The sequence below is a fragment of the Crotalus tigris genome, unplaced genomic scaffold, assembly GCF_016545835.1.
Source record: "Crotalus tigris isolate CLP2741 ecotype Arizona unplaced genomic scaffold, ASM1654583v1 scf7180000017599.838750, whole genome shotgun sequence".
Lineage (NCBI taxonomy): Eukaryota > Metazoa > Chordata > Lepidosauria > Squamata > Viperidae > Crotalus > Crotalus tigris.
The window spans coordinates 786,530-803,209 of NW_024096503.1; the positions used below are offsets into that span (position 1 = coordinate 786,530).

Below are 16,680 nucleotides of genomic sequence, written 5' to 3' on the forward strand. Positions count from 1 at the left end.
GGACTTCAACTCCCAGAATTCCTCAGCCAGCATGATGGCTGAGAAATTACAGGGGTAGAAGTCCACAAGTCTTCAAAGTTGCCACGTTTAGAGACCTCTAGTGTAAACGAGCACGGTTTTTGCCAGATTGGGTCAAAAATCAATACTCCGTTTTCTCTTTTCTGGAGAGGAAAAATAAAGGGAGGGGGTGGCTTGATTAAATTTCAGAATTTTGGGGAATCTTTTACAGCCTGGTCTGCCCGCAGTGCAGGGCTCACTCTGCTGACAAGAAAAAAAACACCAGCTAAATAAAAATACATTTACCCACAGCTTTGAAAACGGCCAGCAAAATCTCAGCCTACGTTAAGAGACGTTAGAAGCAAGAACTGAAATGTAGGGGGGGGGGAAATCAAACCTCAACTGAACCCAGTTTGGGTCAACCATGCAAAGAAGCCAAGAACCTGCTGTTCAAAATGAAAGCCATCCCTTCTCCCTTCCCCCGCCTTAAGTTAACAGGTGAGCTGAAAAACAGAACATTGTTAAGACTCGGTGGGTTTGCCTTAATCCATCCTTACGTCTTCGAGATGGAAGGGTGCAAATGGAGAAACTTAAAAGCTCGACCGAGGTGCAAGCTGAAAGCAGGCCATGCAAAACATTCCTCTATTTTGCACCCGGCCACTGGGGGGGGCGGTCACGCCCAGATCCACCAGCCCCACTATTTCCCCACTTCTCGCATGAACACAAAGAAGATGGGGCAGGCTGAGAGAAGATTGGAGGAACTTTGGAGCTGTGTGTCGGCCCAAGCTGAATCTAGCCAATGTTTCTTTTCTCTTTTTTTTGCAGCGTCCCAAAAGGGGAGTAAATTGGAGGTTAAATTCAACTCTTGGAAGGGCAGGGAGAAAAAATTCGAAGGAACTTTCAAAGACAGATTAGGAACAGACCCGTGAATGAGTTTTCTCAACCTTGGCCACTTTAAAATAAGTGGACTTCAACTTCCAGAATTCCCCAGCCAGCACAGCTGTGCTGGCTGGGGAATTCTGGGAGTTGAAGTCCACCCCTCTTAAAATGGTCGAAGCTGAGAAACACTGCAGTAGAGCCCATCATCTACCTAAGAAGATCCCGGATAGTGAGGCCACTTGTGCGTTGGGCAAAAGTCGTCTTCTCCATGCCAGGGGCTGGACAGAAGAAAGACAGAGACCACATAAGCTGGCCAAGTGCAAACCAAAGCTTTTTAAAATCCAGACCCCAGGAAGACCACGAGTCCAAGTTCTCTTCCCTGCCAGCTGCAGCAGGTCTAGGAAGAGACACCAGTAGGGAGTACAGTCCTTCTTGGCTAATGCAGCTCAATGAAGGCTTCTAAATCTTCAGGGATAAAACCCTTATAAGGGATCTTGTGTTTATCCAGCGCTCGGGCCGCAAGGCACTGTAAGGTGATGTAATTAAAAGGCTGCATCATGGCCTTGGTGAGCTGCTTCTCGTCCAGGAGCTCGTAAGCCGTCTGTTTGAAAGCGTTGGTCGCATCCATATGAGCTCCGGCTTCCATTAGGGCGCTCATGATGAGGGGGCAATTGTTCCGGGCAGCCACATGCAGCGGGGTGTTGTTGTCGTAATCCCGGCTGTCTGGGTCAGCCCCACACTCCAGGAGGAGGTTCACCACGTGAAGGGAGGGGAACTTCCCCACCGGATAGCGGCCCACAGTGGTGGTGTCCTTGTCCACCGCCATGTGCAACGGGGTGAAGCCATTCTTACCTCGGGGGTGACACTTCAGCAAGCGGTAGATAGTCTGACGCTTCTGGTGCTCCTGTTCGGGGGCGCACTCCACTTTTTCCAGCAAAAAGACCAAGTGGAGGATGATAGCCAGGGCTTTGGTGAACTGGGAAGCGTCCGCCACCGGGTCCTTCCGGTGCTGGAGGGCCCGCTCAACCTCGCGGACTCCTTTGCTCAGAACCACCATGAGGTCACAGAAACCCAGCTGAGTCCCTAAGGCGCCCTTCGAACGGTCCTGCAGCACGTAGGAGAAGAGCTCAGCAAAGGAGAGGAAGCTGCTCGCCGTCATTGGGCTCAAGGGCTCCAGGTTGCCCTGCTGCATTTCCAAGGCATACTTCCACAGGTTAATGCACCGCTCAAAGTTGCCCGAATCGGCGTAGACGGCCCCCCGGTAGCGGATATAATACGAGGTATCTGGGTGAGACGGGCCCAAGATACGCTCTCGGACCAGCAAGGCCTGCATCCTCATCTCATCCGGATCCGTGATCAGCGATTCCAGCTCCTCCATGCTGCTGACTTCCTGGGCGTAGTCGTAAGCCAGCACCCGCTGCCGAGGCTCCAGCTTCGAGAGGCCCTCGCCCCCTTGGAGACGCAGCTCCATCGCCCGGCGCCAGTGCTTCAGGGCGCCTAGCAGGTCCCGCTTCTTGTCCACCATGGTGGCGCCCAGCAGCTCCAGCGCCTCCACCGCGGCCTCACGGGTGCAGTAGACGTGGGATCCGCCGGTCTCGTCGTCGTCGTCGTCCTCCTCCTCTTCCACGTCTTCCCGATTCTTCTCATCCTCCTCCTCCTCCTCAGTGTCCCGGCTTTGGGTCTCCTCCAGAGCTCCCCGGATGAGGAACTCGACGATGTTGGCGTGACCAGTGACACTGGCGGCCAGCAGCGGGGTCATGCCGTAGCCGTCCCGCTCCATCCGCGCCCGGCGGGCCAACAGCAGGCGCAGGATCTCCAGGCTGCCAGACTCGGCGCAGTCGTGCAGGGCCGTGTTGCCCTTCAGGCTGCGCCGGTTGACGTCGGCGCCCCGCTCCAGCAGGTAGCGGGCGATGTCGGCGTGGCCCTTGTAGCAGGCGATCATCAGGCAGGTGTGGCCGTGCCGGTTGGCCACCTCCAGGTCGGCGCCGCACTCGCCCACCAGGTAGCGGGCCACGGCCAGGTGCCCGTCGAAGCAGGCCGCGCGCAGCGGCGTCGAGTTGGTCAGCGTGGTCTGGTTGACGCAGGCGCCGCGCTCCAGCAGGCTCCGCACCACCGGCAGGTGCCCGGCGGCGGCGGCGGCCCACAGCGGCGGCGCCCCCTCGATGGTCTCGCCGTCGAAGCGCACCGACCCGCCCGCGCCCACCCGCGCGCCGCAGTGGTCCACCAGGTACTCCACCACCTCGCGGTGCCCGTGGCGGGAGGCGATCAACAACGGCGGGCCTTCCGCGCCGCCGGGCCCCGCCGCCAGCCGCTGCCGCTCCTCCCGGCCGCGCCCGCCCAGCAGCTTCTGCAGCAGCTTCAGCTTCCCTTCCCGCGCCGCGTTGTACACGGCCAAGCGGAGGTCCATGGCCGGATGGCCCTCAGCGGGACGGCCCGCGTGGACGCGCCGCCAGTCGCCTCAGCTTCTCGGATACCGGCGCCGCCATCGCCGCCATCTCGAGCCCTCTTGAGGCGAAAACAAAATGGCCGCCCTTCCGCCCGGCGAAGCACGCCGGGATTTGTGGTCCGGCTGCGGGCGCTCGCTCGGCGGCTTGCGAAGCCGGCAAGGCCGCTCGTCACTACGTTTCCCAAGAAGCGCCGGGAGGGAAAAGCCGCGGGCGCGCGAGGGAAGCTAACGGGAGCTGGAAGGGGGGGGCGCGAAGGCTTTCGGGAAGGGTAGTTCAAAGAAGGGAAGGCTTTGCCTAGACCTTGGGTAGGCAACCTCGGCTCTTTTATGACTCGTGGACTTCAACTCCCAGAATTCCTGAGCCAGCATGACTCAGCTTGGAAACCTCTCCCTGTCCCCTCAGCATGGCTGGCTCAGGAATTCTGGGAGTTGAAGTCCACGAGTCATAAAACAGTCCAGTTTGAAGACCCCGTCTCTTAATCTTAATTAATTAATTAATTGATTAATCTTAATCAAGGCAACCTTGGCTCCCTTGATGACTCGTGGACTTCAACTCCCAGAATTCCTGAGCGAGCATGAGGAAAACTTTGGCCCCTTCATGACTCGGGGACTTCAACTCCCAGAATTCCTGAGCCAACATAACTCAGCATGGAAACCTCTCCCTGTCCCCTCAGCGTGGCTGGCTCAGGAATTCTGGGAGTTGAAGTCCAGGAGTCATCAAGGGAGCCAAGCTTGCCTACCCCTGGTCTAGATGCAGCTGGGTTTCCCGCTAGGGAGGAAACTCCATTTCCCAGAATGGGTCTGAGGAAGCAGAGGCTTGTGGGAACGAGCAGCGGAGAGAGCGCGTCGGAGTAGGCGAGCTGGCTTCTGGGAAGTGCAGTTTGTTGGCTTTAGTCTCCTGGTAGATGCTCTTTCTAATGAAAAGAATATTTCTAATTAAAAAAATGCGTGTCCCCTCCAGACTATGATTACAGACTATGCAATAATACTGCACGTGTGAATTTTCTGCCCGGAATAAGATTCGTAGAGCAGCACAAATGAAACTAGCTCTACTGGCCATTGGTTGCAATTATCTAGCGGGACGCTAGAGGGCGGCAGAAACGTCCAAATCTCCAACTTTTGTCCGCCCTCTAGTGGCCATCCCAATGTTTGCAGCCTAGATTTGTTCTGCTTCTAGGAACTAAACAAGACTGATGTTGGTGTAGTTACAGGTAGTCCTCGACTTACAACAGTTTTTTAATGACTGAAGTTACACGCATATTTAAGTAGCTCGTGTTGAAAACCACTGCCTGCCCTGGGTCTTTTGTATATCTGTTGCAAATGTGTACATGGATTTTTTTTAAAAAAATGAAGGCAGTTGCAAATTGTTGACAGTGCAATACTGTTCCACACCAGATGTAGGACATAGCCCATCTGCCTTTATTGACTTAGAGCAGGGGTAGGCAACCTTGGCTCTTTGATGACTCATGGACTTCAACTCCCAGAATTCCTGAGCCAGCATGGCTCAGCTTGGAAACCTCTCCCTTTCCCCTCAGTGTGGCTGGCTCAGGAATTCTGGGAGTTGAAGTCCACGAGTCATAAAATAGCCAAGGTTGCCTACCCCTGACTTAGCGGCATACCTAGAGGTAGTTCTTGACTTATGACTGTTCATTTAGAGACCATTCAACGTTACAACGGCGCTGAAAAAAGGGACAGGGCCACTTTTCACAGTTACAAGCAAAATCAACCTGGAAGCCAGATTCACTTAACAACCATGTTACTAACTAAACAACTGGAAAGATTCACTTAAGAACTGTGGCAAGAAAGGTTGTAAAGTGGAGCAAAACTCACAGCAAATGTCTCGCTTAGCAATAGAAATTTTGGGCTAAATTGTGGTTGTAAGTCAAGGATTTTATATATATATATATAAACAAATAAAAGAAAAAACGAACACCAGGATATAATAAACCAAGCTGTTTAATATAAACAAGCCTGTGGTTAACAAGATTCACTAAGCTTTCGTCTGGCCAAAAAACTGCCGACGTCATCAGAGTTAGAATAGCAGGAGATTGAGATTGCTATTCTAACTCTGATGACGCCGGCAGTTTTTTAGCCGGACGAAAGCTTAGTGAATCTTCTTAACCACAGGCTTGTTTATATTAAACAGGCTGGTTTATTCTATCCTGGTGTTCGTTTTTTCTTTTATTTGTTTATATATATATATATAAAATCCTTGACTTACAACCACAATTTAGCCCAAAATTTCTATTGCTAAGCGAGACATTTGCTGTGAGTTTTGCTCCACTTTACAACCTTTCTTGCCACAGTTCTTAAGTGAATCTTTCCAGTTGTTTAGTTAGTAACATGGTTGTTAAGTGAATCTGGCTTCCAGGTTGATTTTGCTTGTAACTGTGAAAAGTGGCCCTGTCCCTTTTTTCAGCGCCGTTGTAACGTTGAATGGTCTCTAAATGAACAGTCATAAGTCAAGAACTACCTCTAGGTATGCCGCTAAGTCAGGGGTAGGCAACCTTGGCTATTTTATGACTCGTGGACTTCAACTCCCAGAATTCCTGAGCCAGCCACACTGAGGGGAAAGGGAGAGGTTTCCAAGCTGAGCCATGCTGGCTCAGGAATTCTGGGAGTTGAAGTCCATGAGTCATCAAAGAGCCAAGGTTGCCTACCCCTGCTCTAAGTCAATAAAGGCAGATGGGCTATGTCCTACATCTGGTGTGGAACAGTATTGCACTGTCAACAATTTGCAACTGCCTTCATTTTTTTAAAAAAAATCCATGTACACATTTGCAACAGATATACAAAAGACCCAGGGCAGGCAGTGGTTTTCAACACGAGCTACTTAAATATGCGTGTAACTTCAGTCATTAAAAAACTGTTGTAAGTCGAGGACTACCTGTAACTACACCAACATCAGTCTTGTTTAGTTCCTAGAAGCAGAACAAATCTAGGCTGCAAACATTGGGATGGCCACTAGAGGGCGGACAAAAGTTGGAGATTTGGACGTTTCTGCCGCCCTCTAGCGTCCCGCTAGATAATTGCAACCAATGGCCAGTAGAGCTAGTTTCATTTGTGCTGCTCTACGAATCTTATTCCGGGCAGAAAATTCACACGTGCAGTATTATTGCATAGTCTGTAATCATAGTCTGGAGGGGACACGCATTTTTTTAATTAGAAATATTCTTTTCATTAGAAAGAGCATCTACCAGGAGACTAAAGCCAACAAACTGCACTTCCCAGAAGCCAGCTCGCCTACTCCGACGCGCTCTCTCCGCTGCTCGTTCCCACAAGCCTCTGCTTCCTCAGACCCATTCTGGGAAATGGAGTTTCCTCCCTAGCGGGAAACCCAGCTGCATCTAGACCAGGGGTAGGCAAGCTTGGCTCCCTTGATGACTCCTGGACTTCAACTCCCAGAATTCCTGAGCCAGCCACGCTGAGGGGACAGGGAGAGGTTTCCATGCTGAGTTATGTTGGCTCAGGAATTCTGGGAGTTGAAGTCCCCGAGTCATGAAGGGGCCAAAGTTTTCCTCATGCTCGCTCAGGAATTCTGGGAGTTGAAGTCCACGAGTCATCAAGGGAGCCAAGGTTGCCTTGATTAAGATTAATCAATTAATTAATTAATTAAGATTAAGAGACGGGGTCTTCAAACTGGACTGTTTTATGACTCGTGGACTTCAACTCCCAGAATTCCTGAGCCAGCCATGCTGAGGGGACAGGGAGAGGTTTCCAAGCTGAGTCATGCTGGCTCAGGAATTCTGGGAGTTGAAGTCCACGAGTCATAAAAGAGCCGAGGTTGCCTACCCAAGGTCTAGGCAAAGCCTTCCCTTCTTTGAACTACCCTTCCCGAAAGCCTTCGCGCCCCCCCCTTCCAGCTCCCGTTAGCTTCCCTCGCGCGCCCGCGGCTTTTCCCTCCCGGCGCTTCTTGGGAAACGTAGTGACGAGCGGCCTTGCCGGCTTCGCAAGCCGCCGAGCGAGCGCCCGCAGCCGGACCACAAATCCCGGCGTGCTTCGCCGGGCGGAAGGGCGGCCATTTTGTTTTCGCCTCAAGAGGGCTCGAGATGGCGGCGATGGCGGCGCCGGTATCCGAGAAGCTGAGGCGACTGGCGGCGCGTCCACGCGGGCCGTCCCGCTGAGGGCCATCCGGCCATGGACCTCCGCTTGGCCGTGTACAACGCGGCGCGGGAAGGGAAGCTGAAGCTGCTGCAGAAGCTGCTGGGCGGGCGCGGCCGGGAGGAGCGGCAGCGGCTGGCGGCGGGGCCCGGCGGCGCGGAAGGCCCGCCGTTGTTGATCGCCTCCCGCCACGGGCACCGCGAGGTGGTGGAGTACCTGGTGGACCACTGCGGCGCGCGGGTGGGCGCGGGCGGGTCGGTGCGCTTCGACGGCGAGACCATCGAGGGGGCGCCGCCGCTGTGGGCCGCCGCCGCCGCCGGGCACCTGCCGGTGGTGCGGAGCCTGCTGGAGCGCGGCGCCTGCGTCAACCAGACCACGCTGACCAACTCGACGCCGCTGCGCGCGGCCTGCTTCGACGGGCACCTGGCCGTGGCCCGCTACCTGGTGGGCGAGTGCGGCGCCGACCTGGAGGTGGCCAACCGGCACGGCCACACCTGCCTGATGATCGCCTGCTACAAGGGCCACGCCGACATCGCCCGCTACCTGCTGGAGCGGGGCGCCGACGTCAACCGGCGCAGCCTGAAGGGCAACACGGCCCTGCACGACTGCGCCGAGTCTGGCAGCCTGGAGATCCTGCGCCTGCTGTTGGCCCGCCGGGCGCGGATGGAGCGGGACGGCTACGGCATGACCCCGCTGCTGGCCGCCAGTGTCACTGGTCACGCCAACATCGTCGAGTTCCTCATCCGGGGAGCTCTGGAGGAGACCCAAAGCCGGGACACTGAGGAGGAGGAGGAGGATGAGAAGAATCGGGAAGACGTGGAAGAGGAGGAGGACGACGACGACGACGAGACCGGCGGATCCCACGTCTACTGCACCCGTGAGGCCGCGGTGGAGGCGCTGGAGCTGCTGGGCGCCACCATGGTGGACAAGAAGCGGGACCTGCTAGGCGCCCTGAAGCACTGGCGCCGGGCGATGGAGCTGCGTCTCCAAGGGGGCGAGGGCCTCTCGAAGCTGGAGCCTCGGCAGCGGGTGCTGGCTTACGACTACGCCCAGGAAGTCAGCAGCATGGAGGAGCTGGAATCGCTGATCACGGATCCGGATGAGATGAGGATGCAGGCCTTGCTGGTCCGAGAGCGTATCTTGGGCCCGTCTCACCCAGATACCTCGTATTATATCCGCTACCGGGGGGCCGTCTACGCCGATTCGGGCAACTTTGAGCGGTGCATTAACCTGTGGAAGTATGCCTTGGAAATGCAGCAGGGCAACCTGGAGCCCTTGAGCCCGATGACGGCGAGCAGCTTCCTCTCCTTTGCTGAGCTCTTCTCCTACGTGCTGCAGGACCGTTCGAAGGGCGCCTTAGGGACTCAGCTGGGTTTCTGTGACCTCATGGTGGTTCTGAGCAAAGGAGTCCGCGAGGTTGAGCGGGCCCTCCAGCACCGGAAGGACCCGGTGGCGGACGCTTCCCAGTTCACCAAAGCCCTGGCTATCATCCTCCACTTGGTCTTTTTGCTGGAAAAAGTGGAGTGCGCCCCCGAACAGGAGCACCAGAAGCGTCAGACTATCTACCGCTTGCTGAAGTGTCACCCCCGAGGTAAGAATGGCTTCACCCCGTTGCACATGGCGGTGGACAAGGACACCACCACTGTGGGCCGCTATCCGGTGGGGAAGTTCCCCTCCCTTCACGTGGTGAACCTCCTCCTGGAGTGTGGGGCTGACCCAGACAGCCGGGATTACGACAACAACACCCCGCTGCATGTGGCTGCCCGGAACAATTGCCCCCTCATCATGAGCGCCCTAATGGAAGCCGGAGCTCATATGGATGCGACCAACGCTTTCAAACAGACGGCTTACGAGCTCCTGGACGAGAAGCAGCTCACCAAGGCCATGATGCAGCCTTTTAATTACATCACCTTACAGTGCCTTGCGGCCCGAGCGCTGGATAAACACAAGATCCCTTATAAGGGTTTTATCCCTGAAGATTTAGAAGCCTTCATTGAGCTGCATTAGCCAAGAAGGACTGTACTCCCTACTGGTGTCTCTTCCTAGACCTGCTGCAGCTGGCAGGGAAGAGAACTTGGACTCGTGGTCTTCCTGGGGTCTGGATTTTAAAAAGCTTTGGTTTGCACTTGGCCAGCTTATGTGGTCTCTGTCTTTCTTCTGTCCAGCCCCTGGCATGGAGAAGACGACTTTTGCCCAACGCACAAGTGGCCTCACTATCCGGGATCTTCTTAGGTAGATGATGGGCTCTACTGCAGTGTTTCTCAGCTTCGACCATTTTAAGAGGGGTGGACTTCAACTCCCAGAATTCCCCAGCCAGCACAGCTGTGCTGGCTGGGGAATTCTGGAAGTTGAAGTCCACTTATTTTAAAGTGGCCAAGGTTGAGAAAACTCATTCACGGGTCTGTTCCTAATCTGTCTTTGAAAGTTCCTTCGAATTTTTTCTCCCTGCCCTTCCAAGAGTTGAATTTAACCTCCAATTTACTCCCCTTTTGGGACGCTGCAAAAAAAAGAGAAAAGAAACATTGGCTAGATTCAGCTTGGGCCGACACACAGCTCCAAAGTTCCTCCAATCTTCTCCCAGCCTGCCCCATCTTCTTTGTGTTCATGCGAGAAGTGGGGAAATAGTGGGGCTGGTGGATCTGGGCGTGACCGCCCCCCCCCCAGTGGCCGGGTGCAAAATAGAGGAATGTTTTGCATGGCCTGCTTTCAGCTTGCACCTCGGTCGAGCTTTTAAGTTCCTCCATTTGCACCCTTCCATCTCGAAGACGTAAGGATGGATTAAGGCAAACCCACCGAGTCTTAACAATGTTCTGTTTTTCAGCTCACCTGTTAACTTAAGGCGGGGGAAGGGAGAAGGGATGGCTTTCATTTTGAACAGCAGGTTCTTGGCTTCTTTGCATGGTTGACCCAAACTGGGTTCAGTTGAGGTTTGATTTCCCCCCCCCCCCCTACATTTCAGTTCTTGCTTCTAACGTCTCTTAACGTAGGCTGAGATTTTGCTGGCCGTTTTCAAAGCTGTGGGTAAATGTATTTTTATTTAGCTGGTGTTTTTTTTCTTGTCAGCAGAGTGAGCCCTGCACTGCGGGCAGACCAGGCTGTAAAAGATTCCCCAAAATTCTGAAATTTAATCAAGCCACCCCCTCCCTTTATTTTTCCTCTCCAGAAAAGAGAAAACGGAGTATTGATTTTTGACCCAATCTGGCAAAAACCGTGCTCGTTTACACTAGAGGTCTCTAAACGTGGCAACTTTGAAGACTTGTGGACTTCTACCCCTGTAATTTCTCAGCCATCATGCTGGCTGAGGAATTCTGGGAGTTGAAGTCCACAAGTCTGCAAAGTTGCCACGTTTGGAAAGCCCTGATTTATTATGTCTTTCTGGCTGGGATGGCCCCAGTTTTTCTGGAAGGAACAGGAGGTGATTGGGCAATATTTCATTGTCCAAACTCACTCTTTGCATCCTGTGGAAAGGTTAAGGAGCAGGTGCTTTTTTAAAATCTCCCAGAAGCCAAAGAAAACAGTGCTGAAAACCTGTTTGGAACCATGGGCCTGTCCAGGTTTGCTTCTCATTAAAAATTGTGCCTAGTAACCCGCCAAATCAAGCAGAGGTGAATTAAATGTGGCTTCCCAGTTACGTCACACGTCCTCGCCTTCCTTAACTCTTCAGGACAGGCGGGTGTCAAAAATGAGAAATGTATTCATCCCTGCAAGAAATCGCAAGGTTGCGACTTGAATTCTTAAAATTACTCTCCCCCAGATGTATCAAGCAATGATTTTTTTTTAATTATGTAGAGGGCAGAAATGGATGTGGAAGGATAGATGGGAATAGCCCTCACACACGGACCCTTACTCAGCTATCCTGTCAGATTGTACTGAGTTGATTTGTTTGGTCGGTCCTTATAAATTCTGTTTTTCTATTCATAGTGGGGGTTGAGGCTGCATTAGACAAGAGAAAAATGGTGGCAAGGAGGGTGAGTGGATGGATGGACTTGGAAAGCTGGATGGATGGACGGAAAGATGGATGGATGGACGGAAAGATGGATGGATGGAGATGGAAAGCTGGATGGATGGATGGATGGAAAGATGGATGGATGGACGGAAAGATGGATGGATGGACGGAAAGATGGATGGATGGAAAGCTGGATGGATGGATGGAAAGCTGGATGGATGGATGGAAAGATGGATGGATGGACGGAAAGCTGGATGGATGGACGGAAAGCTGGATGGATGGATGGAAAGATGGATGGATGGACGGAAAGATGGATGGACGGAAAGGTGGATGGAAGGATGGATGGATGGAAAGATGGATGGAAAGATGGATGGATGGACTTGGAAAGATGGATGGATGGATGGAAAGATGGATGGATGGACGGAAAGATGGATGGATGGATGGAAAGCTGGATGGATGGACGGAAAGCTGGATGGCTGGCTGGAAAGATGGATGGATGGATGGATGGACTTGGAAAGATGGATGGATGGATGGATGGAAAACTGGATGGATGAATGGAAAGATGGATGGATGGATGGAAGGATGGATGGATGGATGAAAAGCTGGATGGATCGATGGAAAGCTGGATGGGTGGGTGGGTGAACTTGGAAAGCTTGAGAAGGATGGATGGGAAATGACTTGGCGAGCTTGAGAGGGCTTCATATTTGCGTTCAAATCTTGAAGGACCTTTCTTGTTCTTCTCTCCGGGTCTACCTCACCAACAGTGTCACGGCAGAGGATCGGAGCAGTTGTAAGGTGGCCGTGGCTGTTGATGGTTGCGTGACCTCTGGGTCATCTTAGCTCTTCATAGTAACAGGACTACTGAAGGTCAGAGTAGGCTGAAGTAAAGGAGGCCAACAGTGCTGTCATCATCTTTGGTGCTTGCCCGTGTCCAGATAAGATTTTTTTTTTTTTTTTCAGATCAAACATATCCATCCCTGGTATCTGGAACTGTTTAGAGCAGGTGTCTTCAAACTTGGCCCTTTTATGACTTGTGCCTGGCTGAGGAATTCTGGGCGTTGAAGTCCACAAGTCCGAAAAGGGCCAAGTTTGAAGACCCCTAGTTTAGAAGAGTGTTCCTCAACCTCAGAAACTTCAGCATGGCTGGGCTGAGGAATTCTGGGAGTCAAAGTCCACCCTTGTAAAAAGTTCCTGAGGTCTTGAAACACCGCTTCCCCCCAATAGACTCGGTTAAATGGATTTTGGGGAACCATTTCTGCATCTTCACACAGCCCAGGGATAACAAGAAGCAGAGTTCTTAACTTGCCTTGCAGAGTTTTTCTCAGCCTCTGCGGCTTGACGATGTTTGGACTTCAACAGCTGGCTAGGGAAATCTGGGCATTGAAGTCCAAACATCTTAACGTTGCAGAGGTCGAGAAACTCTGCTGTAGAGCTAAAACAGAACTACAGAAACCTCAGGGTTCCCCCCCCCTCCTTTTTAATGGATTTTGCAGAAGCCTGTCTGCCTCTTTGCATTCTTGCAGTGTTCAAAGCAAACAAACAAGGTTAGCCGGTAAAGGAAGTTTCAGGTTACCTTTATCTTTTTTTTCTTTTTTGGTTTTGTTGCAAAGAATGGAGTTGATTTGGCAATCATGGCAGAACGAAACGCACAAGCAGCGTATACTATATACTCTTGAGAGCCAGCCTTCCTCACTTGAAGTAAATACAAGTTAAACTGACGTTGAAAATCAAGGAGAAAAAAAAAAGTTGTGCTGCTAAAACATACAAAACCGCGTCTTTGACTCTTCTTGTTTATATGGGGGTACGGCTGGAGGTGTTTTAATATATAGGTAATCCTCAACTTACGACTGTTTTGAGTCTGGAATTCTAGTCATAAGTCACGCTGGTCGTTTAAATGAGGTTGCCGCGTGACCTCGCCCTGATAATGCTTTTGTGACGGTTGTTAACGGAAAGCGGTTGGAGGCCATAAAGCAAGCAGGTTGGCTGTTAAGCAAATCCATTGATTTTTTTATTTTCTTTATTTTTTGCTGGGGACAATGGTTTTCAGCCCCAAGCTTTGCAAATTGTGGTTGCGTGACGGCGGGACATTGTAAACGGCTGTAAATGCCAGTCAGCTCCCAAGCGCCCAAGAGGTGACCATGTAACTATGGGAGGGGCTATCGTAACTTCAAATCTGGGTTATAAGTAACTGTGGGGGAGTCCGTTGTAAGTGGTCGTAAGTCGAGGACTACCTGTATGTGGTGGCTTTTTTTGAGTTTGAGATAGGCACCTACGTTTCTTCAGAGTTTGGTGTTTATGAAAAAGCGAGTTACAAATGGAAGACTCCTGTAGCATGATTGACTTCTGTGGGCTACCTCAGGGGTAGGCAACCTTGGCTCTTTTATGACTCGTGGACTTCAACTCCCAGAATTCCTGAGCCAGCATAGCTCAGCTTGGAAACCTTTCCCTTTCCCCTCAGCATGGCTGGCTCAGGAATTGGGAGTTGAAGTCCACAAGTCAATAAAAGGGCCTAGTTTGAAGACCTCTGCTCTAAAGGTACAAACCAGTAGTTCCACCAGATGTAGAATTGGTCTATAGCAGGGTAGGCAACCTTGGCTCTTTTATGACTGGTGGAACTTCAGCTCCCAGAATTCCTGAGCCAGCCACGCTGAGGGGAAAGGGAGAGGTTTCCAAGCTGAGCCATGCTGGCTCAGGAATTCTGGGAGTTGAAGTCCACCAGTCTTAAAAGAGCCATGGTTGCCTACCCCATCCCATGCTGCCCCATGTAATCCACTCATGATATTCCCTAGTTTGGTAATGAAATGTCTCCCAGAAAACAGCCCAGTTCAAAGCCCCAAGGACCCCTCATTCAACTTTTGAGCTACCAGTACCCCACATTCCCTTCTAGCACTGATGATGTTACCTGGCTGGGCCGTGAAACGTATGCAAGAAAACCGCCCATCAATCAGAACAGAGCTGGAAGGGACTTTGGAGGTCTTCTAGTCCAACCCCCTGCTCAAGCAGGAGACCCTAAACCTTTTCAGACAAGGGGCTGTCCAGTCTCTCCTTAAAAACCTCCAGTGTTGGAGCATTCACAACTACTGGTGGCAAGCTGTTAATTGTTCTGACTGTCAGGAAATGCCTCCTTAGTTCCAGGTTGCTTTTCTCCTTGATTCGTTTCCATCCGTTGCTTCTTGTCCTGCCTTCAGCTGCTTTGGAGAATAGCTTGACTCCCTCTTCTTTGGGGCAGCCCCTGAGATACTGGAACACTGCTATATCACCCCTAGTCCTTCTTTTCTCTGGACTAGCCAAGCCCAAATCCTGCAACTGTTGTTCGTATCCTTTTGCCTCCAGGTCTTTAATCATCACAGTTGCTCTTCTTTGCACTTTTTCCAAAGTCTCAACATCCTTTTTTGTTAAACCAAACTCGGGGAACACTGAGGAATCCACAGTGAAAGTCTCCCCATGTGAGAATCTGTGGATTTCGGCCGAGCATCTGATAGCTCACAGTAGGCCATGCCTAAAACAGTGATATTCTGTTTAACAACCAGGCAAAGTAAATTCATCCTTAAACTTAACTATACAAGAAAAGGATGAAGAGTCCCTCATTTTATTAATCCCCATGCACTCATAGATTATTTACCACTCGTAAAGCACATCCAAAGTTTTAAATCGGGGGGGGGGGTGTCCAACCGCAACCGCTTTAAAACCTGTGGACTTCAACTCCCAGAATTCCTCAGCTAGCATAACTGGCTGGGGAATTCTGGAAAGTCCACAAGTCCCAACAACTTGCCATTGCTGGATGCCCCTGCTTTAGATGCCACACTGAATATAACGTATCTAGTAAATGCAATCATGTGCCACTTGGGGGGGGGGGCAGAAAAGGCAAGCTGTGGTGGTACAGCCTAAGGGGTGGCATTGAGGAATCCCGTTGGCCCAACTGGAATATAAGTGTGTGTGGGGGGGAAAGGATCCTCAATTTTTTCTGAGGAGTTTCTAATGCATTTTTCCAAAGAAGGACACATATTTCCTTGCAGTACCAAAAAAAAGATAAATTAATATGTAATTTTCTCCCTGAGTGGATGTCTTTAAAGACAGACAGGCAGTACATCTCTTCTTTAATGCCTCTTCTCTAGACTGGAAAAAGTACTGGGTCCCTTTCTCCGGAAACTGGATCCTTTCCCTCCTCAGATCTGAGTGGATCTTGATCGCCAGATCTGATGAAATGCAGAAAAAAGGGAGGAATTGAGGCTGGGGGCATTGCAATCTGCAGCTCCTGGCTTCTCCAGAGATGGTTCAAGTGAAAAGCTGCAGCAAGCTGATAAGAGATAATGTTGAGGTGCACACACCCCCATGTTCCTGAACCCCTTTAGTCTTATGACTGTTTCTCCACTTGAACAAGTTTTAAGATGTGTGGACTTCAACTCCCAGAATTCCTTAGCCAGCCGTGCTGGCTGGGGAATTCTGGGAGTTGAAGTCCACACATCTTAGCTATCGTGACTACCATATTAGAGTCCAGCGTTGCCTGTCATCTAAAAGAGCTCTCAACTACTACACTTGGCATTAAGCCATAGCTTAAACCTGGTTTAAGTCACAATTGGTGGAGTGGAGATACCCCCCAAGCCATAAACAAGATCACAGTGACTCTTTGCCTCTTAAACCAAGATCAAGCCAGGTTCCTTGTAATTCCAATCGCAATGCGAGCCGAGTCATCTTCAAAGGCCACATACAGATTGCGTAGGGGTCACGTAACATAAAGCAATTCTACACATTTCAGAATTTTCACCCAAGTAAATCATCGTGCAGTTCCTCTGTGTCCTTTCAGATTCATCCCTTCTAAAGTTCTTGCTGGGTTCCCTCCCCGCAAAAAGCAAAATGGCTCCCCCCTCCACCTCTTCTACAGAGCAAGAAATGATCCCCAAACCCCTGTCTCCCCAGCTGCAAAATTAAGAAGAATACAGGTAAGTCCTCGACTTAACGACCACAGCTGAGCCAAAATTTCCCTTGCTAAGCAAGAGAGTTCTTACGTGAACGTTGCCCCGTTTTACGACCTTTCTTGCCACCGTGATTAATTCAATCGCTGTGGTTGTTGAGTTAGTAACACGGTTAAGTGAATCCGGCTTCGCCATTGTCTTTGGTGTATCAGAAGGTCGCCAAAGGGGATCATGTGATCTTGGAAAACTGTTAAAAGTCATAAATGCAAGTCAGTTGCCAAGCGTCTGAATTGTGATCACGTAAGTTCAACGGTTGCAAGTGTGAAAAACGTTCGTCAGTCCCTTTTTTCAGTGTCATTGTAACTTCAGGCAATCATTAAACAAATGGTTGCAAGGAC

The 16,680-nt window shown here is 51.3% G+C and overlaps 2 protein-coding genes and 1 long non-coding RNA gene across 3 annotated transcripts; 1 reads left to right on the forward strand and 2 right to left on the reverse strand.

Annotated features, from left to right (window-relative positions):
* Nucleotides 1-803: 803 nt before the first annotated feature.
* On the reverse strand, nt 804-3,406 carry LOC120318968 (protein fem-1 homolog A-like). Its single transcript, XM_039367198.1, has one exon. The coding sequence runs from the start codon at nt 3,281-3,283 to the stop codon at nt 1,313-1,315; it is 1,971 nt and encodes a 656-aa protein (XP_039223132.1). The 5' UTR covers nt 3,284-3,406; the 3' UTR covers nt 804-1,312.
* A 3,919-nt stretch (nt 3,407-7,325) lies between these two features.
* On the forward strand, nt 7,326-9,939 carry LOC120318974 (protein fem-1 homolog A-like). The gene has a single exon (XM_039367212.1). The coding sequence runs from the start codon at nt 7,460-7,462 to the stop codon at nt 9,428-9,430; it is 1,971 nt and encodes a 656-aa protein (XP_039223146.1). The 5' UTR covers nt 7,326-7,459; the 3' UTR covers nt 9,431-9,939.
* Nucleotides 9,940-12,310: 2,371 nt separating this feature from the next.
* Nucleotides 12,311-14,431, reverse strand: LOC120318980. The gene is made up of 2 exons (XR_005559634.1): nt 14,114-14,431; nt 12,311-13,723 (listed from the first exon to the last, which is right to left on the reverse strand). It is a non-coding gene; the product is annotated as an uncharacterized LOC120318980 (long non-coding RNA).
* Nucleotides 14,432-16,680: the final 2,249 nt, after the last annotated feature.

Excerpts from the sequence above, each read along its gene's own strand:
- LOC120318968 (XM_039367198.1), bottom strand. The coding sequence starts at position 3,283 with ATGGACCTCCGCTTGGCCGTGTACAACGCGGCGCGGGAAGGGAAGCTG.
- LOC120318974 (XM_039367212.1), top strand. The coding sequence starts at position 7,460 with ATGGACCTCCGCTTGGCCGTGTACAACGCGGCGCGGGAAGGGAAGCTG.